The sequence below is a fragment of the Saccharomyces mikatae genome (genome assembly GCF_947241705.1).
Source record: "Saccharomyces mikatae IFO 1815 strain IFO1815 genome assembly, chromosome: 4".
NCBI lineage: Eukaryota > Fungi > Ascomycota > Saccharomycetes > Saccharomycetales > Saccharomycetaceae > Saccharomyces > Saccharomyces mikatae.
This window is the reverse complement of record NC_079259.1, coordinates 435473-461022: the sequence shown is the minus strand read 5'-3', so window position 1 is coordinate 461022 and position 25550 is coordinate 435473. Positions and strand designations below refer to the sequence as shown.

The window sequence follows — 25550 nt, the reverse complement described above, 5'->3', positions numbered from 1 at the left end:
ACTAAGATATTAGAAATTCTACACGTTCCATCGAGATCTACTATACTAGCTCGATACATCAAACTGATATTTTCGCTTCCAAATCTACGAAAATGAAAGTACGTTATTTCTCTAAAACTGCCGTTCCCTTTTGTTCTAGAATACTAACATGACACACAAAATCTTTTTCTTACTTAGTTTATCGACGAGTTGGACATAGAGAGAGTAAACCAAACCCTTAATTTCGAAACCAACGACTGCAAAATCGTCGGCAGTTGCGATATTTTCACAACAAAGGCGGTTGCATCAGATAGAAAGTTGTACAAAACTATCGATCAGCATTTGGATACTATTCTACAGGAGAATGAAAACTACAATGCTGCCATTCAGCAGCAGCAGCAACTAGCGACTCCGGAAACCAACCAATCACCTTGTTCGTCTCCTTTTTATTCTAATAGGAGAGACAGTAACTCTTTCTGGGAACAAAAGAGAAGAATATCTTTTAGTGAGCACAATAGTAATACGAACAACAGCAATAACAATAGTGGTAATGGCAATAACTATCCTGGAGCTAATAGTACTTGTCCAGCAACTTTTTCCAAAAGTGTCAAGCTAAATGATCAAAATTTGAAAGAATTAGTATCAAATTACGATTCTGGCTCTATGAGCTCATCTTCTCTTGACTCATCTTGCAAAAATGATGAAAAAATTAGAAGAAGAAGCAGTAGCAGTATTAGCAGTTTCAAAAGCGGTAAGTCGTCGAATAATAACTATACTTCCGGTGCGACAACCAATAATGTTAGCAAAAGAAGAAAATCTTCAATAAACGAGCGACCAACCAATTTAAATCTGGGTCCATTTGGTCCTATAAATGAACCATCAACCAGAAAAATATTCGCCTACCTGATTGCTATTCTTAACGCTTCCTATCCCGATCATGATTTTTCGTCGGTAGAGCCTACCGATTTTGTCAAAACATCATTGAAATCTTTTATTTCCAAATTTGAAAACACTTTATATTCTCTTGGTAGACAGCCAGAAGAATGGATTTGGGAAGTAATCAATTCACACATGACTCTATCTGACTGCGTTCTCTTCCAATATTCCCCCTCAAGCTCATTTTTGGAAGATGAACCAGGTTATCTTTGGAATCTCATAGGTTTTCTTTATAACAGAAAAAGAAAAAGAGTGGCTTACCTTTATTTGATTTGCTCGCGTCTAAATTCAAATACAAGTGAAGTAGAAGACACGTTGGCAAAGAGGCCTCGGGGAAAGCTCACAATAGATGATGGTTTAAATGAATATGAAGGAGAATACGATTTTACTTATGATGAAAACGTAATAGATGACAAGTCAGATCATGAAGGGCCCCTACAATAGTTTCATATGTTAATTTGTTTGAATTTACATTTTCCTTTCTTACTTCCACATTTCTGAGTAGCAAACGTATTATTTGCCTAACAATGCTGGTTTCTACTTACTAAAATACCCCGTTTTCTTGACTCTTCAACTACATATTTCTTTAACTATATTGTACCACTAATTAACTAATCGACTGAAGGAGGAAACTAGGGAAACTGTGATTATGGTTACACAGAATATCTGTTTTTGAATATAGACTACAATGCACTTAATCGCTTACGAATACATTACACATAATGAACTATAATCAAATTGTTTCTATTCCTCGTTTGGTAATTTGATACGCTACCTGTCCAGGTTTAGCGAATGTCGAGTATACAACTTTCATCGTCCTTTTAACTTGCCAAAAGCTTGCTGAATCATTTCCCTTATAAAGATAAGCCTCACCTCTTTGAATTATTGTTGAAGCCTTATAAGACTTTTGAAGTAATATTCGTGTTGAAACATGGTTTGACCAAGTTAAGCCAAGATTGGGGACCCGATAGTCAAATTTTCGCTTCTTTTTTTGTTGATAATTAGAACCTAATGGACGTCGCTCCAAGGTTTTATTTTTAGATATCGGGGAGTTCTTCTTCCGTAAAGAATATTCGTAACTTCGGTCATTTACACCGTTCACCACTCTCTCAATTAGCATATAATCTTCATCATCTGAGAGAATTTCGTCGTTGTTGGCGTTTGCTCCAAACAATGAATTCATCTGCCGATAAAGAATTGTTGAGTTTTTCCAGCCCACTAACCAGCCCAACTGGTAATCATAATCAGTTACGTATGTCCTATGTGCCACTGGACTACTTGTTAATGGCTTATCTCCAACTTGGTTAGCCACTACAACTGATAATGAGTAATCGTGTGCCAATATTTGAAGCTTTTCTGCCATCCTATCCAAATAGTTCTTATTTTCTTGCGATTCTCTGAAAGATTTATTTTGAAGTTCCACCCTCAAATGATGAGAAATCGAATCTATTATGACCAATTTTATAGAACCTTTAAACCTTTCTAATAAGATGGGTAATTGAACGTTAATTATATGTTCTTGGTTTATCAAGTCGTTACAGCTAACCGTAAAAATGTTGGATTGTGTAATACCTAATTTCCCATAAGCGGGCCTAGACAATAGCATACTTTCCAATCTCTGAGTAGGTAAATCACCTTCTGTAGTAATGTATACACATTTCCCGTCAAGCCCCCCCGCAGCTTCAGAAAGTTGGACACTTAAAGCTAACTGCATAAGTAATTGTGATTTACCAGTGGAACTCTCTCCGAATATTTCCGTAATGCCACGCGTGAATATTCCTCCACCTAACGTTTCATCTAATGCTACATCAGCGGTTGTGAAACATTTTGGACCGTCATCTGAACTGATAGAGCTGTTCTCACAAATGTCCAAATATTTTTCGTTATATTCATGAATTAGCAGTTGCTGGAACCTGAAAACCTCATTTATTGATCTCTGTATGAGCCTTGCCAATTCCTTTGGTGTAAGCGTTAAAAAATCAACAACGCAGACGCCATTCTGTTGTACTGCATCCAAAAGATAGGAAAATTCTTCATCACAAAGGAGTTTACTTTCTGGTAATTCATCATAAAGGTCCATATACGTATTGTCAAACTTTATTGATAAGGCGCTAGACATGAATTTGCATTCGAAAAGTGGGTAAATCTCAAAAATAGTTTATTACTTATCACCATTCGAACTCAGCCCGAAAAAAACTGAAGGTAAACCGACATACGCCATGTATTCTTAAGCTCCCTAACAAAAGAGGTGATGATCAGAGAAAAGAAAAAAAAAGAAAGAAAGAAATAAGGAAGGAAAGAATATATTTATTAGTATAAAGGCACATAAGCTAAATAGGGCATTATTATTCCTATAAACTCTTGAATGGTTCTTTTGGGGTCCGACTTTTGAAATGATTGGGTTGAAATTGTTCTGATAAAAGACTGCCCTGTACGTCGGTGCAACCCATTCCAATCCCAATGTCATTCACATATTATAATACACGACTTTAAATAGTCTCAATCTCTAAAAGGGAGAAAACATCTGTACTTTATTTCTCTTAACAATTTTTAAAAGTGTTCTCAATACGGCAGGTTGTGCGATGAGTTCATTTAACAAAAGTCACCTACTTATTCTTGCCCTTGCAGGTGCATTATCAATGTCAAAAGAGAATGACTCAACTGTTGGAGAACGCTGTTCGTTGCGATTATTCTGACCATTAGGGAAATTATTCATAGTAGGTCTAAGCAGATTCAAATCAAATTCAGTTTCACTAGGAATTCTTACAACAGCAGCGACTGGCCGCTGAAAATCTTTATCAGTAAAGCTCGCATGGTCTTCTGATAAAGGCGGCGGCGCTAAATACTCCGTTTTACCGTTAGGATGAAACTCTCCTCGCTCATCATAAAACCCCAAATCATTCTCATTTGTTGTTTCTGTATATTCAGGAACATAGTCTTCAACGCAACGTTGTGTGCCATTATAATCTCTTTCGGATTGTCTGTAGGTAGGCGGAGTTAACCAAGCCGTTCCCCTAATAGGAGCCTGGCCCATAATTCGTCTTCTTCTGTTCACTTTGGCAGTTGAAAATAAAAGTATAAGGAGTGCAACTATGAAAAAAATAAAAAAAATCCATCTTCCCCATCTCCACGAGGACGAGCTAAACGGATCGTCATCCGTAATAGCTTCACCATTCCCATTATTATCATTCGCTCTTTTATATAGGAAATCGACTTGCTCCCGCAAAATCATTTTAAAAATTATGTTATTCCCTGTGAGTTAGACTTGATTCAGCTTCCTTACAAGCTAGAAAATGTCTTTCGAATCAGCTCTTTCTTTATTACATCAAAGAGTTTTATAGAATTCGATTCTTATTAATAATAATAAAGGAGTGGCCGGAAAAAAATAAATGGAGCGAAAACATACACATGAAAAATAGGACACGGTACTATTACCCGAAGTAAGCAATAAGATCATTGAATCTATCTTATAGACACTAACGATATCAAGTCGTGAGCTTTCCGACTGCTTTATTACTACTTGAATTCTCTAACTCTTTTGTATCTATTCATGTGTGTGATTTCACAATGCTACATAAGTTTTTTATATAATTAGAGAGCAACTTTTCTTCACAGTGGATAAAAACATAATATGCACTCTGTAAAGGAAAAATACATTAGAAACAAAAAATCTAAACTCAAGTAATAATGTAATTAATCTAAGCCTTCTTGTTGATTTCTTGGGCTTTTTCAAACTCTTCTTTGAATTTGTCAGCATTTTCTTTACTACCAAATCTGATGGCGAAAGTGAACGCCTCTGCTTCACCTTCTGCAATATCAGCTGTACAAGCATAAACCCATGATCTATCGGAACCAACATTGGGTTTCAATGTGTATTCTGGAGCGATGATATGATTAGCACAAATCTTTAGAGTTTTGTCTCTTCTCATCAATATTCTGACCTTGTTAGTTTTTTTGTTCTTCAAAAACTTGCAGTCACCAGTACCTCTTTCTTTCCATTCCTTAGCATCGGCATCAAATCTAAAAAGCTTGGCTCTGACCTTGTAAAGAACTTCTTCGTCTTCTTCCATGGTCTTAACATCAACCTTTTCCAAGTGAACGACTGGTTCAAAATGGACGTCTGGAGATTCTGGAGCATCCTCACCTTCCTTCTTAGTTTCCTCCTTGGTTTCTCCTTCGTCTTTCTTGGTTTCTGGCTTTTCAGCCTTTTTACCACCAAACATGGAAAAGACAGCAGAGGATGGTGGCTTTGGAGCGGTTTCTTCCTTCTTGTCAATAACTGGTTTGGTATTTTCACTAGACATTCTTTCGTAATCTATAATTTTGTATAATTTATTGCTTTGAATTTAGGTAATATGGAACCTCTCCTCTTTCCCCAATACAAGTTCGATTTCACCACCAAATTTCATCTCAAATTCATTCTTCTATTTTTTTTTTGTTTCTTGCTTTTCCGCGTACTTCCCGCTGGGCGAAAAAAAAGAAGGAAAAAAGAAACGACGAGGCATCGTGTAGGACGAAGCCCCTTATCCCCTAGTTACCGAAGAAGGCTACCAAATTCTAAGTTTGATAGAGCAATACTTATATAAGGTTAAATATAGAATGGTTCATAGTGGTGTAGATATGGAACTTGCGCGATCACCGATTTACGGGATTTTTCATGCGAAGTACAAGATTGGCCTAAAAGATCGCAAAACATTAGCTAGAAATTTCCCCTTATCGTTTTCCGTACTGCAAAGATCACAATACTAAGAAAAATTATATATTACTTGCTTTCACAACTAAGGGCATTAGAATTCAAGAGAATATCAGATATCAAAACGCCTTATAAATCAAAAAACTAAGGAAAATTCCACTAGAATGAGCCAAGTTAATACAAGTCAAGGACCAGTGGCACAGGGGCGTCAAAGAAGATTGTCGTCGCTAAGTGAGTTTAATGACCCATTTTCGAATGCTGAAGTTTATTATGGTCCAACGACCGACCCAAGGAAGCAGAAACAGGCAAAGCCCGCGAAGATTAATCGGACAAGGACTATGAGTGTTTTCGACAATGTCTCTCCCTTCAAGAAAACTGGGTTTGGTAAACTTCAACAGACTAGGCGTGGTTCTGAAGATGACACTTATTCAAGCAGCCAAGGAAATCGTCGTTTCTTCATCGAAGATGTTGATAAGACGCTCAATGAACTACTGGCCGCTGAGGATACTGATAAAAACTATCAGATCACCATCGAAGATACCGGTCCTAAGGTCCTGAAAGTCGGTACTGCAAACTCTTACGGTTATAAACATATCAATATTAGGGGTACATATATGTTATCTAATTTGTTACAGGAATTGACTATTGCAAAGAGTTTTGGTAGGCATCACATTTTCTTAGATGAAGCACGCATAAACGAAAATCCTGTCAACAGGTTATCAAGATTGATTAATACACAGTTCTGGAATTCCCTTACCAGAAGAGTTGATTTGAACAATGTAGGAGAAATTGCAAAAGATACTAAGATTGATACGCCGGGGGCAAAAAACCCAAGAATTTATGTTCCTTATGATTGTCCAGAACAATACGAATTTTATGTCCAAGCTTCTCAAATGCATCCATCTTTAAAATTAGAAGTTGAATATTTACCAAAAAAAATAACTGCAGAGTACGTTAAGTCTGTCAATGACACCCCTGGTTTATTAGCGCTAGCCATGGAGGAACATTTCAATCCTTCCACTGGTGAAAAAACACTTATTGGTTACCCCTATGCTGTTCCTGGTGGTAGATTCAATGAATTATATGGTTGGGATTCCTATATGATGGCTTTAGGTCTCCTAGAAGCTAATAAGACTGATGTCGCAAGGGGTATGGTAGAGCATTTTATTTTTGAGATCAATCATTACGGGAAAATATTGAATGCAAATAGAAGTTATTATTTATGCAGATCACAACCTCCATTTCTAACTGAAATGGCCTTAGTGGTGTTCAAAAAACTCGGTGGTAAGAGTAATCCCGATGCTGTCGATTTACTAAAAAGATCTTTCAAAGCCAGCATAAAAGAATATAAAACTGTTTGGACCGCCTCTCCAAGACTTGATCCGGAAACGGGTTTGTCTAGATACCATCCTAATGGTCTCGGCATTCCTCCAGAAACTGAAAGTGACCACTTTGATACTGTTTTACTGCCATATGCATCGAAACACGGCGTTACATTGGATGAGTTCAAGACACTTTATAACGATGGTAAGATAAAGGAGCCTAAACTAGATGAGTTCTTTCTCCACGACCGCGGCGTTAGAGAATCTGGGCATGACACCACATATAGATTTGAAGGTGTATGCGCTTACCTTGCAACTATTGATTTAAATTCCCTTCTTTACAAATATGAGATCGATATATCAAACTTCATAAAGGAATTTTGCGATGATAAGTATGAAGATCCTTTGGATCATTCCATAACCACTTCAGATACTTGGAAAGAAATGGCTAAAATCAGACAAGAGAAAATAACTAAATACATGTGGGATGACGAATCAGGTTTTTTCTTTGACTATAATACGAAGATCAAACATAGAACTTCATATGAATCGGCAACTACGTTTTGGGCATTATGGGCGGGCCTTGCGACGAAGGAGCAAGCACAGAAAATGGTGGAGAGAGCATTGCCTAAGTTGGAAATGCTTGGAGGTCTCGCTGCGTGTACAGAGCGCTCTAGAGGTCCAATTTCCATTTCAAGACCAATTAGGCAATGGGACTATCCATTTGGTTGGGCACCTCACCAAATTCTTGCTTGGGAAGGTCTTCGCTCTTATGGTTATATAACTGTGACAAACAGGCTAGCATATAGATGGCTTTTCATGATGACAAAGGCATTTGTTGATTACAATGGTATTGTAGTGGAAAAATATGATGTCACAAGAGGAACAGATCCTCATCGTGTGGAAGCAGAATACGGTAATCAAGGTGCCGATTTCAAAGGTGCCGCTACTGAAGGTTTTGGTTGGGTCAATGCCAGTTATATTCTTGGCTTGAAGTATATGAACAGTCACGCAAGAAGAGCGCTTGGTGCTTGCATTCCACCAATCTCCTTCTTTAGCAGTTTGAGACCTCAAGAAAGAAGTCTTTATGGACTATAGTTCGTATATTATATATATCATATTCACTTCAGATGTAGCATTCTGAGTAGCTAAATCCTCTCTATATGATCATTAATGAATTGTTCGGAAGCAAAAGAGGTTCATCTATAATTTTTCATATCATTTGTTTTATTGTGAATACATTAGCATAAAATGACCCTGATGGTAACATTAGGGATATTTGGAATGAAATCAAATCAATATGAGTTTTTCTTTTTCCATGAGTAAGTACCTGTTGTACTGAACTCGTAGTGAGGAGAACAAAGAAAGAAAACGTGAGTGACACAATACGTTACTTCAAAAACTATCCCCTGACAATTCGATGATCGAAGAAATAAAGAGTCTCTTGTTTTCAATATGCATTTTAACCCATTAGTGCTTTAAAGGCTTTGTTCTCCGCAATTAGATTACCACTTTTACCAAGTTTTTTTGTTCGGAAATCAAAAACTGTCAAATATGAATTTCTTAAGAAAAATATTTATTATAAAAATAAACTTTAATAATTTTTCACTTTTGATATTTTATTATTTTTAATCATGTGACTAAACATTTTGCCATCTGCTGCTATCTTAAAAAATCATTTTACTGCGAATAAGTAGCCATAAACATGTATGGTTGTTATGAAAGGGAAAGCATATCATTCTATAAAGTCTAATAAATGTTCGTTTTTAAGTGCCAGAAGCTTCTCTTCTTAAAGCGGAAAAGAATACTCACTAATGGGCTCTGTTCATTGCATACAGTATTGCCGAACTAATTCTTGTTCCAGGCATGTATTAGTAGCACGTGTTCTATTGAAGTAGGTCTCTAAAGTGTATGAGTGCTTCACTGCATATTAGTAGCGCAAACGTTCCGAAAATTTTGTGCTATGTTCTAGCGTATCGGACAATATTGTAGGGTTAATGTAGGGGGGACATAGAGATGGTCAGTGAAATATGTTAAACCCCAATACTGCTTTGGAATGATTTTTTTTTTTTTGAGAATATTACTACCTGCACAGTTTATAGATTCGTTATTTATGTTCAATTTTTTGATTAGAGACGCTATAAGGTCAAAATCCTTAATTTTGGCTTGCCAACATGTCAACGACTATATTGATCACTGATATCAGTACTTCCACACCGACTAATAGTATGACAATAAATTCAAGATACTCTTCATGGGAATGGCCCAGCTGTTCCTTTAGCATTTGGAGAAGATCTGAAATCACCTCTAGTCTTTGGTTTAGGAGTGAAACACGCTGATTAATCTCCAAATAACCTCTAGTAGCTTGATATATGGGTTCCAGCTGTGGTTCTGACCACATAATCTCGGGAGAGTCCAAAATTGATCCATGTAGGTTGATATTTATTCTTAAAATGAACAGCTCCCCTATACTTTTCATTATATCTTCCTTGCTCATTGAAACTTTCCCACTATATGCAATTTCTTGAGGTATATCCTGAGTATCTTCAATAGTATTATCTACAAGCTCTTCGAAAAGTGAAATTTTTACACTTTGTGCAATAGCATGAGAAATAGAGAGTTTTACCATATAATTAGAGCCATCCCTTAGGGTAATGAAATCGTTATATATCCTCGGCTGGTAGCTTTTTGTAACATAATAATTAAACTCTTCTACTTGAATATCTTCTTCTGCCAATTTTTCTTTTTCAAACTTCTCTATATCGTTTAGAAATGCCTTCTCTTCTCTTTCAGTGAACCCCCACATAACAACAACACCATATTCAAAGATAAATAGATCGGGGTGCTTGTCACTAACAATAATTTCACCACCCTCATCATCTAACCTAATGACGTCCTCATGCTCAAATCTTTTGTCCCCCCTCCAATCGTTATAAATGAAAGGAGTGTATAAGCACTCATCGAATAATTTTGGATGAGTATGGTGTAACTTTCGACTGTCCTTTAACCACCTTATAAGCTCTTTCATATTGTAACTGCTAGCAGTACAGTATGCAGTAGATCTTGGGAGTAAATGCCTGTGAGCCTTCCCCAACTTTTCGGCATCTCTTCTAGCGGGCTTATCTTTTATCCTATTAACCTGTGAATATACCTCCTGATTCTTAAGTTCTGTAAGCCCGTCGCCATCTCTTTGAAAAGGCTCCTCTGGCAGAAGTTTTAGTTTCTGCGCTGTACGTGATGTTCTTTGAGCACCAGCCCCTGTACGACTTTGTTTGCTTATTGGATTTATCATTGCACTTCCTGTATATGATGCTCTAGATTTCCTTGTATCTTGTGGGGTGGGTACGTACTTCCTCCGGATATTTGACGGCTTACTGATTATTTCGGAAGTTTGCTGCTCATTATCAAGCAGTGCCTGATGTTCCAGCTGGTAATTATTACTATCTACCATCATTAACGAAATTGTCAATGTATTTGACACGGTAATTTACGTTAAATCGCTCTTGAGCCAAATTTTTAAGCCGTAATCACCGTTACCGTTACTAAATAGACAATGAATGATTACACAGTATATTTTCATGCGAGGTAAGAAATCTTGTGCACGAAAGCGGTCAAGATATCGTCAGCAGTTTTTCGCCCTAAATCGCATTACCAAATTGAAAAACAAGACTACACCATAAAGCAAAAGGAGCCGACGGTTCTCCATTTTCCTTTGAAAAAAGATTTTCTTTTGAGAAAGGAAGGATTTCAAATAATATTTAAGGACATGATTACCACGCACATATATATCAAAGCGTCCTAGGGGCTAGAATCGTATTAGAAGTGGTCAGTATATAGGTGATAGTAACACATAAGAAATGTCAGTTGAGGAAAAAAAGCACAAACTTGAAGAATTAAAAGATCAGAATGTGGTACTTGGACTTGCAATCCAAAGATCACGACTTTCAGTAAAAAGATTAAAATTAGAGTACGGAGTTTTACTGGAGAGATTGGAATCTAGGATAGAACTGGATCCTGAATTGAACTGCGAAGATCCCTTGCCGACTCTGGCCTCATTCAAGCAGGAACTATTAACGAAACCATTTCGAAAATCGAAAACCAAAAGGCACAAAGTAAAGGAAAGAGACCCAAATATGCCCAAAAGACCTACAAATGCTTACTTATTGTATTGTGAAATGAACAAGGAGAGGATCAGACAGAATGGCTCTTTAGACGTAACAAGAGACCTGGCGGAAGGCTGGAAGAACCTTAATGAACAAGATAGGAAACCGTACTATAAGCTTTATAGTGAAGATAGAGAAAGGTACCAAATGGAAATGGAAATATACAATAAAAGAATAAACAGTGCAGATGCAGATGATGATAAAGAAGAAAGTGAAGACAAGATAAAAAACAATGAAGATAGGTCACCTACGAAAGTAGATGACACAAAAGAAGGTGAAGACGGAGCTTTGATTACCTCTAACTAAGACTTTAGACTTTCATCGTTTTATTTCCTTTTTTTGAAGATATGGTAAGGTTTTTTAAGGGGCTCTGTTCTGGAGGTCGTTCAACCTAAGTGTTTTGTATATTAAATTGGGAGTTGGACCTTTCATAAGCACAATTTTTCCTCTGACTGCTATTGTGCCCAAGTTCAAAAAAAAAAAAAAAAAAGAAGATTGTTTATCCTGGAAAACTTTCTAGACGTGGCTTTATTACCAGGTTGTATAGGATTATGTAAGTTGGTCGGTATATAGTGCTTACAATGGACCTTTCTTTTAATGCTAATGTTTACATGAAGAGATTTCAGCAGCGTCAGTAAACGTTGATTTATAAAGCAAGAGATCTGTGGTTATAGTCCTCAGTCAGAATATGTATCTTACTCCATAGCGTAGGCCTTGTAATAAGCTATGTTATGAAAATTGGGTATGTAAGGTCACCAACATCACCCTGTCTTTCTCAGTTATTAGTGACCCTACTAGATTAGTTAGTATTTACTGTTTCTTGTGAATATTGATATTAAACATATACAACATTATGTAAAGTCCTTAGTGTAAACTGATGTATATAGATATCAGCGACAAAGATTTGTCCAGCACAAAGCAAGTCTTTAACCGGTAATGAACTTTTCAAATAGGGCAGGTTTGGCGTCTATTTTAATACTGCCAAATGTTTCTGTTTGGCTCAAATCAATGCATCCCTCTGTAGCAAGAGATAGAATATCGAAGAACCCCTTACTAGCTTCTCTTTTAGTAATACTTTGCAAATCTGTATTTGCCTGGCTTTTCAATACATCTGTAAATATCACTTCTTTTTCTTCGGTTATTTCCTTTCTTAAAATCTCCGCCATTTGAACAATAGCTTTAGAAGCCACCTCACCAGAAGCAAGGCGGATCTTTTGAGCTTGAATAGTAGTATCTTCGCTTGCTGTCTTTGTCCTTGTAACATCTTCTCCAGGAAATGAAGTTTCATTCAGAACAGCGTCAATTGGCTCAAAGTCGGACAAAATATCAGTCATTTCATTGAAAGAACCATCGTTGGTACCCGCGTTGCTAATCAGATCATCACTGAGATTAAATGATACGTTTAGTTCAGGTTCGTCAACTGGCTCCTCTGGATTATTTTGTATTTTTCTTTTCTTCGAAGAGTCATAGGATAAGAAATTCTTGAAAATTGAATCCGGCAAATAAGACATACTTTCAGTTATCTCACTCCATAATCTTTTAGTTGTGAAGTTGAGGCGTTGAGTAGCGATTGGATTTTTGAGTCTTTCCTCTTTGTATGTGTAGGAGGAAGTTAAACTTTCCGAATTTTCTGTTTCCTCATCAATTTGAATATTCTTGGTATTGAGTATTTGAGAGTTTCTTCTTATGCCAGTTTGCTTTAATAGTGATACTGTGGACACATCGGCTGTCACATCCTCATCATTCATGGGTATTTCTTTTTCTATGTCCAAATTAAATCCGAAATCTGTGGGTTCCTCGGATATAATTGACTCAGCAACCTTTCTTCCTTGTTCAATAGAATTATCATCACCATCGCTGCTCTCGCCATTTTTTTCAGTGATACCTAAGTCCCAATCAACGGCTCCAGCATCATCAAGGGGGAAATCATCATCTTGTATAAAATTTTCGTGTGAACCAAAATTGTGCGAGCTTTGTCTTGTCCCTTCTTCCCAAGATTTTGAGATTATCGGACCTTCTTCGATGTCAAAATCAAGGTCCATACCAGATATACTATTATGCCCAAAATCTTCGTCAGGACTGAACCTTCTACCAACTTCAAGTGATGTGTCCCAAGGAGTAGCACCTTGAACTTTCCTTTCCATTGAATTCTCCTGTGCCATTAAACCTGCTGGTATGGTAGTATCATCCAAAAACTCTAACCCCGGTGTAACTAAAACTTCTCTTTCTGTGACAGCGTCTTCCAACATCAATTGATGGACCCTTGTGATAGTATTCAATCTGCTTACTGTGGCATTCATCCTCTGATTCGTTTTAAATAGCATGCTGATTTTTGTTAACGTATCCTTTATGTCTGTGAGTAGGAAAGTGGCTTGTTTAGAATATACACGTACAATACCTTGTAGTAATTCGGCTGATGTCCGAAGAGTAATGTGTTCAATTTCTCGTGACTCGTCGTCACAACCAGAAGCTTTTGCAATTTCTTTCGCTGATTCAGCAATGTGAGTTTGAATAATGGAACCTCTCGGTATGTTGGACATATTTGAAGCAAGCCATATTTGAGCCAATGGGCCTTTATTGGTGGCAAGTTTTAATACGGTAAGACGTTGTGAATTTTCTGTAGCCATTACTGTATTTTCTGTAAGGTATTATTTTTACTTGAGTTATTTTCTATGCGACTTTCTTCCTTTTCTATTACAGCTTTTTATACCCAGTTTAGCAATTATAATCTTTCCATAATATAAAAAAGGTCAATGACTTGAGCAACAATAAACAGCAAACGGGATACTTCTTCAGCAGTATATGTATATATATAACAAGCTGGTGAACATAAAATCCGCTGAGTTTGATACTGTATATGTGAGCAAGTATAGGAATCCAGCAAAAGACGCGATTTTATTCGACGCGTCTTTTCTCGAGCTTTTTGTTTAGTATAAATTTTTCAAACGCGAAAAACTTGACTTTCTTCAATGAGTAGGGAAAACGCGTTTACAAAAACCTATGAGTTGGTAAGCGATCTATTCAAAACGATTGAGGAATGGAAGTATTTTCTTGCTGACTACCTACAGACTACTTTTGCTTTACAAACTCCCACTCCTATAGTTATCAGCATAGTTTCTCTTGTTTTTATGAATAGGTAATAGTAGGATTTAACATAACAACCACTAGAACAATAAATCCCTTTTCATTCACAGCTGAAACATGCTTTATTTATTGTAATTTTCTTGGTTTCTTATCACATACTTTCATCATCTCCTTCTCATTGTTGGAACTAAGTTTCCCTAATGAACAACAATATAGCGTAATACAGGCCTTCAAACATAAATCAACCTTAATGTTATAATTAACATAAATTATGGAAAAGATACTGATTTCAGTTAGGATACCTTCTTTTTTTAAGAGTTTCTTTTTAAATAAGATACCGGAGGAAATTTCTTGGGCTTGAAGGAAGAACTAAATGTAAAAAAAGGGAAATGAAATCGTATTGGGACAAAAGATTCTTAATAAGACCCTCAAAAAGGACTCTAAAAACAATTCACTAAAGTACTATTATCCAGGACTTGCTATAAAAACTACACTTTAATAATTCTGTTTTTAAGTTTTCTTGTTTTGAATATAAAATAATACTATTTTCTTTTATTTACGCTAATAAATGGTTTTCCTGTATAATTTAGACATTAACCAAAATGTAAACTCAAATCCAAATACAACCAGTAATTTTTGCCCCATTTAAACAAGCCGCTTGCTAATTTTTGAAAAATATACACTTCTAAAGTTCTAGAGTGCGTATCATAAAGAAACGTTATTTTAATACAGATTGAAGGTTCTCTAAAACTTCTACTTGAATTGCAGCTTCTGCAGCTTCTCTAGCATCGGACGAACTAGAGTTCTTCTTGGCTTCGGTTAACAAGTTTCTTATATTTTCTTGTGAAAAAGATTCCAAAGGAAAAGCCTCAATCGCAGTCACACATAACTGGGAGTCCGGTTGGACTGTCGCGAAGCCACCCGATATAAAGAATTTCTTGGAGTTAGAGCCTTCCATAACTTCAACGACGCCTGGAAGCAACTGTTCGACAGTGGGAACATGGTTGGCCAATATACCAATACGTCCTGATTTAGCAGGTAAATTTACTTGAGTCACCTCGGAGCCACTGTATAAAGTTTCGTGCGGTAAAGCAAATTGCAATTTCAAACCTGATGTTGCAGCAGCAGCCTCCGCATATGTACGCTTAGCAACGAAATTGAATGATTTTAAAGCGCTTTTGCCAACAACAGAACGTAACATTTTTTACCTTATGGCTACACTTCCACCTTCACGATCTGACTTGAATTGTTTTAGTATTGGAAGTGTAATTACCTCACTTTGTTCACATTTCATTTTAATAGGAACTTCTACATTGATGGGGCGGCCCCTTCCTAGACGACTTCATAATGCGCTTTGATTGGCCGGGGCATGCGATACCGTTGAAGGTGATTACAAACAGCAAGTGAGGTGATTATTATACAAAATATTCATTACCACTAAATTATCCAGCAATATTAGTGTGATAGCACCAATATTAGTAGTCTGTAGTCCCGTTTGTAATTGGCGATGTATACAAGTATATTTACGTAAAATTGGAGTCAGCCAACCGATAATTCATTACGTACGGCTTAACCATCTTTCATGTGGTAAATAAAAGTCAATGACAATAACTGATGTACGGAAACCCTCTGGTTGTACATCCTACATCTCAAATAGTTTCAAATGTGCTTACATCTTATGTATAACTTTTCCCTTTTCAGGGAAAATGATACTTCAATATCACAATTGAAACTATTACCCGCTTATTACGGGAAAAGAGATATATGATTCAATGACAATAAGAAATTTCAAAACTAAACAGAAAAAAGCTGAAATTTTCATATAACTGTCAACAAGTGCCATAGTCTTTACATTCTCAAGCCAATTTGAATCATCAAATAGATCTTCCTAAACAAACAAGCCATAAAAAAATAATGGTAGTGCAGAATACGTCAGTTCCTTCTGTCCACATAGCGAATCTCTCAGAACGAGGAAATAATATTAAGGCAATGACGTATAAAAACAAGCTGACTGTTTGCTTTGATGACATACTAAAAGTTGGGGCAGAAATGATGATGCAACAGCAGTTAAAAAACGTTCAATTGGACTCCTATCTTGTCAATGGTTTCAATCAATCTCAGCAAAGATTATTGAAAGAAAAAGTTAAATTATTTCATGGAATTTTAGATGATCTAGAGACTTCTTTGAGTCAGAGCTCTTCATATTTGGAAACTCTTACTGAACTTGGAAAAGAAAAGGAAAAAGAAAGAGAAGAAGCTGAGAAAAAGAGGGCAGAAGAAGAGAATTTGAGAAAGGCCAAAGAACAACAGGAATTGAAAAAACGGCAAGAATTAGAAGAAGTTTCCCAACAGCAGCAGCAGGAGCAAAACTCAAAAGAGAAGAATGGTCTTGGCCTAAACTTTTCCACAGAAACACCTGCGGACAAGATAGATGCCAGCGGGTCCACACAGAATGATCAGGAGCCAGGATCACTCCAACCATCTAACCAAACACCAATTGGGAACACAAATGCAACCAGTAATAGTGCTACATTCCCTCCCTTAGCGACCACTCAAAGCCAACTTCAGCAGGGCCAACCTTCAGATGCGATGTTTAATGACTTAAATTCCATGGACATTTCGATGTTTTCAGGACTTGAAAATAGTGGTTTTGACTCAACAGCCTTTAACGCAACAGTAGACGGGACGAAAGGATTTGATGATAATGACTTAGGTAGCAACTATAATGACATGAATATTTCCTCTATTGACACCACCAACACAAATACTACTACTAATGATATCAAGAATAGTAACGATAACAATAACAACGACGGCAACGACGACCACGATGAGAACGACGACGACGATGACAACGAAGACGACAACGAAAACGGCAATGATGACAACGGCAATAACCATGACAACAAAAACAGCAGCAGCAACGAAAACAGTAACAGGAACAACAATAGTAGCGATAGTAACAATGACAATAACGGCGAAAACAGTAACAACGATAACAACGACGGGAACAACAATAGTAACAACAAAGAAAAAACCAGAAGTAGCGGCACTAATAATAACAACATAATCAATAGTGATCTACAAACGACTATTGTTTCAAATACTGGAGACAACCCTCCTACTGCTGATAACGGTGAAGAATACTTGACATTAAACGATTTCAACGACCTCAATATCGACTGGTCCACCACTGGAGATAATGGTGAATTAGACCTCAGTGGCTTCAATATATAACTTCGTTTTGCTATTGCTATATACTGGTTATGAATCATGCTACACATTTCATTTCGTGAATATAATCGGTACAACATGATGGATTATGCTCTCCAGTATGATCATTGAGTATCATGTAAAGGGTGTATGCAAAACGGATCTCGTAAGTTTATACATATAAATATACATACACATTGCATACCTCGACGTCTATGCATAATTTTGTATGTTTTTTAACAAAATTTTTAAAGAAAGACAACCATTACTGTAACATTATCTGTAGTACCATTTTCTAAAGCATATCTCACCAAGACTTTTGCAGCTTCATTAGGTTCAGTAATATCCTTGATTAATTCGCATGCATCTTGATCATCAATAACATCCCATAATCCATCACATGCTAAGATTAAAAATTTGTCTTCGGAGGTTATTTCCACACTTGTTGTAAATGGGCTTCCCACCACCAAACTATCAAAGAATTTATCTCCTAAGGACCTCGTTACTGCTAGCATACCATTTACACGGCTCTTCATTATCAAGCCACCTGCTTGTTCAACTCTTTGCATCTCCAGGGAGTCTGATGCTTTATGATCATAAGTCAGTCTTATGCTGTTCCCATTCCTAAACAATACTATTCGGGAATCACCAACATTTGCTGTATATAACTTCCTTTGATGCTGGGCTAAATCCATTGAGTCGTCAGAACTTGAATCTGGGAGCTCCCAACGTAGTACGCAAACAGCAGCCGTACATCCACTGTTTCCCATTAGTTTAGTATTAATTTCTTTGTCAATGGTGAGGAATGAATCATTCAGTACATCCCTAACGTCCCGTGTTTCATCTGCTAAAATGTTCTGTTCTATAATTGTGTGAAGATGCTTACCACACCATTTTGAGGCCTGAATTCCAGCGTGCCCATCAAATACTGCGAAGTATCCCCAATCTAATCTTGATGCAAAATTCTTAACATACGTATGAACATCTTCCATTGTCCTACGAAACTTTGAGTTTTTATTCTCCGCCACACCTACTCTGTAAGTTATATCATATGGCGCTTCTAGCCCTTCTAGAATCTCAGAATTATTGCTCATTATCAATGAATTTTAAACGATAAACGCAATGCCTAAAGGATGTATATGAAGTAAGAACGTTCAAAATCTTGTAACCTCAGTATGAAATGAAATTCTGTTTAGTTTCTATTCGATAATAATATTCACTGGTTTATTTTAACACCAACAAAATAACTTTCGCTCGTTCTAATCACTAGTTTTGTTGCGTTTGAGATCTGGTGATAAATATCGAATTCAAGATGGATAATGTCTTGAGATAACTTTAAGAGCGCTTTAGGACAAAATGACTTGAATGAAGTGTAAAATATCCCTGACTCTGCTTTAACTTGCAAATGCACTCCTCCTGTTTCAAATTTTAGTACACTTCAAAGTTGGACAGTAATCCAATCTCTCTTGAGATGTCCACCAGTTGCTTTTTGTCTGCAGCTAGAATTCGCGAAGGCCCAGCGAACTACCTATATTGGCTAAATTTCTGAAACAAAGGTTGCACGTGACACAATATATGCATACGTTAAACTTTGTTAAAGCGTGATTTAATATACGTAAATCTATTATAGAAACAATGTAAATGTACACATCACAAGTATAAACCCTCTAAATTCTCTTCCACTTTATTTTTCATGACTCTCTCCTTCGCTTGCTTAAAATCCTCCGCTGTGACTTGCATTCTCCTCTCTCTAAGAGCTAGCAGGCCTGCTTCTGTACACATCGCCTGAATATCGGCGCCTGACAAATCATCCTTTGTTGTTACCAAAGTTTCAAGGTTGACATCCTCACTTAAATTCATCTTAGAAGTGTGAATTCCTAAAATCTTTCTCTTAGTACTTAGATCAGGGTTCTCAAATAAAATCTTACGGTCAATTCTTCCAGGTCTGATCAATGCTGGATCAAGTGTCTCAATTTTGTTGGTAGCCATAATCACCTTCACATCGCCTCTATCATCGAACCCGTCCAGCTGATTCAACAATTCCAACATGGTTCTCTGAATTTCTCTTTCACCACCACTGTTTGAGTCATATCTTTTAGTACCAATGGCATCTATTTCATCAATAAACACAATACTTGGTGCATTTTCACCAGCTACTTTGAAAATTTGCCTACATAACCTGGGGCCATCTCCTAAATATTTCTGAATTAACTCCGAGCCAACAATCCTTAAGAATGTTGCGGATGTCTGGTTTGCAACCGCTTTGGCTAGTAATGTTTTACCTGTACCGGGTGCACCATAAAGAATTACACCCTTGGGAGGTTTAATACCCATCTCTTCATATAGTTCTGGGTGCGTCAACGGTAACTCTACAGATTCTTTTATTTCTTGGATTTGAGATTCTAGCCCACCAATATCACTGTATGATTCTGTTGGTGACTTATCCATTTTCATGACTGAAACCATGGGATCAGCATCATCTTGCAAAACACCTACGATAGACATGGTTTTATGATGCAACAACACAGAACAACCGGGTTCTAGTAACTCTTTATCGACAAAGGATAAGATAGATACGTAATAATCTGGCATGGTTGGACTTGTCACTATTGCATGATCATCGTCTATGATTTCTTCGAGGGTCCCAATGCTCAATGGATTCCCACGTATTTCTTCCAGTTGTTTCTTTTCCTCCTCCTGCTTTTTCTCAAACGGTTTTAAAATTTCAGAGTTGGAGACAAATTCTTCTTCTAATAACAAATGATCTTTGATTCGTTCCATCCTTAGCAATTTTAATTTACACCGGGTACTTGGGTATATATTGGGTAGTTTTTCAGCTGTAGCTGGTCCTCCCTTTCTTTTCTTACGACCAAATTTAGATTGAACTGGAGGTTCATATTTGGGTTTCTGGTTCGATCCCTTCTTCTTCTTCTTATCCTGTCCAGATGATACACCTTGTCCCATTATATTTTCTGTTGTAAATGCTGACCTTTCTTCTTTTGGGTTTAATACAAATTTAACATTGGTATGCCTTACACCTATCTGTTCACATATAAAACTATCTTTGTAGGTAAAGACATTTGCCACCGGAGAAAAAGATCATACATCTTACCCGGATCTAAACGGTAAGAAAAATAAAAAGCGACAACTGCAGGACTCGAACCTGCGCGGGCAAAGCCCAAAAGATTTCTAATCTTTCGCCTTAACCACTCGGCCAAGTTGCCTTCTTAATATAAGAATTTGTATTTTAAGATGGGATACCTCAGTATGACAATACATCATTCTAAACGTTCATAAAACACATATGAAACAATTTTATAACGAAACTGTTGGAATAAGTGATTACTACTGTACATTTATTCATATAAATTGTTGTAGTTGATGACGAACATTCTTTAACATGATACTAATAATGTTGGGTAAATTAATACTAACATTCTTATGGTGATACCAATTAAATTGGAGTAGGGAAATTCTAATTATAGAATTTCCTGCACTAATAAGATAAAGATCTATTAATTGTCCAGAACTTAGTATATAAGAAGATGAGTTAACACTAAATTCTTATCATCAACACTCTGATTTATGTCTGAACCTTTTGGTTTAATACAACTAATCAGCGTGTGTTTTTGAGAGATGGGCGAATTTTGAGATGATTGTTGGGATTCCATTGTTGATAAAGGCAATATTATTTGGTATATATAATATACTAGAAGTTCTCCTCGAGGATATAGGAATCCAATAAATGGAACTCGTAATTCTACATAATTCTGTATATGCTTGTATTGTCATTTTATATTTGTCAGTCATTATCCTATTACATTATCAATCCTTGCATTTCAGCTTCCACTTATTTCGATGACCGCTTCTCATAACTTATGTCATCTTCTAACACCGTATATGATAATGTACTAGTAGTATGACTACTACTTGATAGACGATAGTTGATTTTCATTCCAACAGTTTTATATACCTCTCTTATATAGATTAAGAAGGAACGACTATTCTTAATTATTACAACTTACTAAACTACTAATTATCAACAAGTTAGATCCGAGATTCCGCGCTTCTACTATTTAGTATAAACCATATCTTATATAATATATAGGATAAGTAACATCCCGTGAATTAAGTTGACAAGTCGTTTTGACAATAAGTTACTTCCCTAAGATAGTATATTAGGATTGTCAGGACAACCCGGTATTACTCGAGCCCGTAATACAACATAAAAAGTTCATGGTTTAAAAGTTATAGAACACATTAGCAGTAACGACTGTGTAGCAATATTAACAATTACTTGAAAGGATAATTACTAACCACACCTCAAACGAACAAAGACACAACAGTAATTGTTGGAATGAAATCAACTATCGTCTATCAGCTAGTAGTCATACTACTAGTACATTATCATATACGGTGTTAGAAGATGACATAAGTTATGAGAAGCGGTCATCGAAATAAGTGGAAGCTGAAATGCAAGGATTGATAATGTAATAGGATAATGACTGACAAATATAAAATGACAATACAAGCATATACAGAATTATGTAGAATTACGAGTTCCATTTATTGGATTCCTATATCCTCGAGGAGAACTTCTAGTATATTATATATACCAAATAATATTGCCTTTATCAACAATGGAATCCCAACAATTATCTCAGAATTCACCTTATTCTTAATTATGTTACACATAAAAAGCGAAGCCTTATATTGCCATGTTTTCCATATATGTATAATTTTAGCAACACAAAGCCACACTGGCGCTTGGGAGTTTGGGACGAAAAGAAAGCTTAAATTGAGATAATAGTGGAGTTTGATGTAATTGTTGGGATTCCATTTTTTATAAGGCAATAATATTAAGTATGTAGATATACTAGAAGTTCTCCTCAGGGATTTAGGAATCCATAAAAGGGAATCTGCAATTCTACACAATTCTATAAACATTATTATCATCGTTTTATATGTTCTTATTCATTGATCCTATTTCATTATCAATCCTTGCGTTTCAGCTTCCACTAGTTTAGATGACTATATCTCATCATTTGCGTCATCTTCTAACACCGTATATGATAATATACTAGTAATATGACTACTAGTTAGTAGATGATAGTTGATTTATATTACAACATAAATATTCCTTCTTATTTCCTGTGAGAGTCTTAAATGCTACAATGAAAACTGTTGAATACAAAATGAACTTAGGTTTTTTTAAAAGCTGGAACGTACTGAGCAGTCGAAATTTGTTAGTAAACGAAATAACCGCCGAGGATGGTAACTTTTTTTCTTAATGGATGATTGCAAGTGTAACAATACACTAGGAGAGTTTGGTAAGTTCATTCCAATAAGCTGGTGTTAAAAATATCAATAATATTTCTATATCATTTAAAGTATACTTTTTTATATATACCTCACTTTACAAACCATCTAGAACACTATATAATTCGGGGATTAAATCATCTTGAAATAGCGAATCTAGTTCAGGATCGCCTGTAGTAAAATTCGAAGATGAGGAAATTGAATTTAGCAGCAGCCCCAATGACTCTATGTTAGTATCCAAAACTTGCTCGATTTCTTTTTCTGATTTTTTATCGTCTTTTTCAATAGGCAGACAATGGTGTTTACCAAAGTACAGAAAAGCCAAAAGAGCCTGAAAAAATATAGGAGTAAACATGAAGATTGTGTCGAATTATTCTTCTTTAATGATGGAAGTATCAAAAACAGCTATTTTAATAGTGAAATCATTGATCATCTCTGTGTACTGAATGTTTTGTGAATAACGTTTTTTAGGAAACGTCTCGGGACCCTTGTCGGCTTTTCTTTTCCGCCTGTTGGATCCAATGATTTTATAAGAGTTTTGTGCTCACTCTTTAGTCGCCAAGGGAATTTTAAAGTAATGGGATAAGAACCGACCATTATCTTTCGACTAGTGACCATGCTACCAGCATATTACTATATACGGTGTTAGAAGATGACGCAAATGACGAGAAATAGTCATCTAAATTAGTGGAAGCTGAAACGCAAGGATTGATAATGAAATAGGATCAATGAATAACAACATATAAAACGATGATAATAATGTTTATAGAATTGTGTAGAATTGCAGATTCCCTTTTATGGATTCCTAAATTGTTGGAATAAGTGATTACTACTATACACCTATTCGTATAAATTGGATTAAGTTATTGCAACTATACGTCTTCGTATAAATTGAAGTAGAAAAATTCTAATAATAGAATTTACTGCAGTAATGAGATAAAGATCTATTAATTGATCAGAACTTATTATATAAGAAGATGAGTTATCATCAAATTCTTATCATTAACACTCTGATTTATGTCTGAACCTTTTGGTTTAATATAACCAATCAGCGTGTGTTTTATATACCTCTCTTATATAGATTAAGAAGGAACGACTATTCTTAATTATTACAACTTACTAAACTACTAATTATCAACATGGCGACCCCAGTGAGGGATGAAACAAGAAATGTTACTGACGACAACATTTCTACGCAGGTTCAATCAAAAGTCAATAGAAATGGTACTGCCAATAATGCACAAACATTGTTGAATAACTTAACTGTTAAAGATGATCAAGTACGGCAATATCAAAGAGGTTTACATAAGTTTGAGAACATTTTGAATGGTTTGAAACAAGAAGAGGAAAAGCTTTCCGAGACGGATGATATTCAAATAACTGCGGAAAGACTACTAAAACTCGAAGAAACCATTGAAAAGGTCGAGCATAGAATTCAGAGTTTAATCGAAAAGATACAATCACTCGAAATAAAAGATGATAAGAATATCCTACACGAGCATATAGATGCTACAGGGGTCTATTATTTATACGATACCTTAACTTCAACAAACAAAAGGTTTTATCCGAAAGATTGTGTTTTTGACTATACGACAAGTAATGTTGAGGATATTCCTTTATTCTTGAACAACTTTAGAAAATTTACCAAAAGATATCAATTTGATGATGTTTTCAATACTGAGATCACAAAAATTGACCCTCGGGAGAATGAAATATTGTGCAAGATAATCAAAGAAGGATTAAATGAAAATTTAGATATCATGAACACAACTACAAGTAACATTTTCAAGATTATTAATGGTTTAAAAACAAAATACAAAAGTCTCCATGGAAGAGAAGTTAGAATTAAAGCTTGGGAAAAAGTTTTAGTGGATACAACATGCAGGGACTCTGAATTACTAATGAATAAACTGCAAAAGTTGGTGTTAATGGAAAAATGGATCTTTTCAAAATGCTGTGAAGATTGTCCAACTCTCAGAGATTACTTACAAGAAGCAATTCTGGGAACCTTACATGAATCATTGAGAAATCCAGTGAAACAACGGTTGTACAACGTTTCACATAACTCAGATATTGGCCACGAAGAATTCCTAATCAATACTGTTATTGAGACAGTAGTTGATTTGAGTCCAATGAGTCACGATTTAATTGAAAAGAACTGCAAATATTGCAAATCTGTTTTACACTGTTCAAGAAACTGCAGAAGAATACCCAACAAAGAGCTTAGGCTTGGCACGACAAATTTCTCAAAAACATATTATTCGCAAGGTATGCAAAGAGCAAAACCATTTAAAACGTTTGAAAAAACAAAAGAAGAAGAACAAAATACACCAGAGAAAAAGGCTGGTAATTATTGATACTGGTTCAGGAGTAAACATTACAAATGACAAAACTTTGATACATAATTATCAGGAAAGTAATGGTTGTACACGTTTCTTTGGTATTGGGAAAAACAGCTCAGTGTCCGCTAAAGGATATGGTTATGTTAAAATCAAGAACAGTAGAAATAGTACTGATAATGATAGTTTATTAACATACTTTGTTCCAGAAGAAGAATCTACAATAATAAGTTGCTATGAACTAGCAAAAGGTACTGATATGGTATTAAGTAAAAACTATACAACCTTGGGAAATCAAGATGTAACAATCAAGACAAAAATAATCAATGGTGTAATTCACGTAAAAATGAGTGATTTGATTGACCGTTCCTCCGATGACTCAAAAATCAACGCAATCAAACCTACCGATTCCTCAAGATATAAGCAAAGGCAAAAATCGATAACCTTACATGATGCTCATAATAGAATGGGACATACAGGAATTCAACAGATTAAAAACTCC

General features: G+C 35.9%; 12 protein-coding genes and 1 non-coding gene across 13 annotated transcripts; 4 read left to right on the top strand and 9 right to left on the bottom strand.

The window, feature by feature from the left end:
* Positions 1-92: 92 nt before the first annotated feature.
* Positions 93-1359, top strand: MAF1 (RNA polymerase III-inhibiting protein MAF1; the record flags this gene model as incomplete). Its single annotated transcript, XM_056226768.1, has 2 exons — positions 93-98; positions 178-1359. 2 exons carry the CDS (start codon positions 93-95, stop codon positions 1357-1359), a joined length of 1188 nt encoding a protein of 395 aa, XP_056081011.1.
* A 289-nt stretch (positions 1360-1648) lies between these two features.
* RAD57 (putative DNA-dependent ATPase RAD57) lies at positions 1649-2995 on the bottom strand (the record flags this gene model as incomplete). Its single annotated transcript, XM_056226767.1, has 1 exon — positions 1649-2995. One exon carries the CDS (start codon positions 2993-2995, stop codon positions 1649-1651), a length of 1347 nt encoding a protein of 448 aa, XP_056081010.1.
* Positions 2996-3517: 522 nt separating this feature from the next.
* On the bottom strand, positions 3518-4147 carry RCR2 (Rcr2p; the record flags this gene model as incomplete). The annotated part of the gene is made up of 1 exon (XM_056226766.1): positions 3518-4147. One exon carries the CDS (start codon positions 4145-4147, stop codon positions 3518-3520), a length of 630 nt encoding a protein of 209 aa, XP_056081009.1.
* Positions 4148-4613: 466 nt separating this feature from the next.
* Positions 4614-5219, bottom strand: YRB1 (Ran GTPase-binding protein YRB1; the record flags this gene model as incomplete). Its single annotated transcript, XM_056226765.1, has 1 exon — positions 4614-5219. The coding sequence occupies one exon, from the start codon at positions 5217-5219 to the stop codon at positions 4614-4616; it is 606 nt and encodes a 201-aa protein (XP_056081008.1).
* A 553-nt stretch (positions 5220-5772) lies between these two features.
* NTH1 (alpha,alpha-trehalase NTH1) lies at positions 5773-8028 on the top strand (the record flags this gene model as incomplete). The annotated part of the gene is made up of 1 exon (XM_056226764.1): positions 5773-8028. One exon carries the CDS (start codon positions 5773-5775, stop codon positions 8026-8028), a length of 2256 nt encoding a protein of 751 aa, XP_056081007.1.
* Positions 8029-9085: 1057 nt separating this feature from the next.
* RMD1 (Rmd1p) lies at positions 9086-10381 on the bottom strand (the record flags this gene model as incomplete). The annotated part of the gene is made up of 1 exon (XM_056226763.1): positions 9086-10381. One exon carries the CDS (start codon positions 10379-10381, stop codon positions 9086-9088), a length of 1296 nt encoding a protein of 431 aa, XP_056081006.1.
* Positions 10382-10787: 406 nt separating this feature from the next.
* NHP10 (Nhp10p) lies at positions 10788-11399 on the top strand (the record flags this gene model as incomplete). Its single annotated transcript, XM_056226762.1, has 1 exon — positions 10788-11399. The coding sequence occupies one exon, from the start codon at positions 10788-10790 to the stop codon at positions 11397-11399; it is 612 nt and encodes a 203-aa protein (XP_056081005.1).
* Positions 11400-12019: 620 nt separating this feature from the next.
* On the bottom strand, positions 12020-13720 carry MCD1 (kleisin alpha; the record flags this gene model as incomplete). Its single annotated transcript, XM_056226761.1, has 1 exon — positions 12020-13720. The coding sequence occupies one exon, from the start codon at positions 13718-13720 to the stop codon at positions 12020-12022; it is 1701 nt and encodes a 566-aa protein (XP_056081004.1).
* A 1175-nt stretch (positions 13721-14895) lies between these two features.
* Positions 14896-15378, bottom strand: ATP16 (F1F0 ATP synthase subunit delta; the record flags this gene model as incomplete). Its single annotated transcript, XM_056226760.1, has 1 exon — positions 14896-15378. One exon carries the CDS (start codon positions 15376-15378, stop codon positions 14896-14898), a length of 483 nt encoding a protein of 160 aa, XP_056081003.1.
* Positions 15379-16091: 713 nt separating this feature from the next.
* MED2 (Med2p) lies at positions 16092-17414 on the top strand (the record flags this gene model as incomplete). Its single annotated transcript, XM_056226758.1, has 1 exon — positions 16092-17414. The coding sequence occupies one exon, from the start codon at positions 16092-16094 to the stop codon at positions 17412-17414; it is 1323 nt and encodes a 440-aa protein (XP_056081002.1).
* A 224-nt stretch (positions 17415-17638) lies between these two features.
* On the bottom strand, positions 17639-18484 carry PTC1 (type 2C protein phosphatase PTC1; the record flags this gene model as incomplete). Its single annotated transcript, XM_056226757.1, has 1 exon — positions 17639-18484. The coding sequence occupies one exon, from the start codon at positions 18482-18484 to the stop codon at positions 17639-17641; it is 846 nt and encodes a 281-aa protein (XP_056081001.1).
* Positions 18485-19040: 556 nt separating this feature from the next.
* RPT2 (proteasome regulatory particle base subunit RPT2) lies at positions 19041-20354 on the bottom strand (the record flags this gene model as incomplete). Its single annotated transcript, XM_056226756.1, has 1 exon — positions 19041-20354. The coding sequence occupies one exon, from the start codon at positions 20352-20354 to the stop codon at positions 19041-19043; it is 1314 nt and encodes a 437-aa protein (XP_056081000.1).
* Positions 20355-20532: 178 nt separating this feature from the next.
* On the bottom strand, positions 20533-20614 carry Smki_4.trna5S. The gene has a single exon. It is a non-coding gene; the product is annotated as a tRNA-Ser (tRNA).
* Between the last annotated feature and the right edge of the window lie 4936 nt (positions 20615-25550).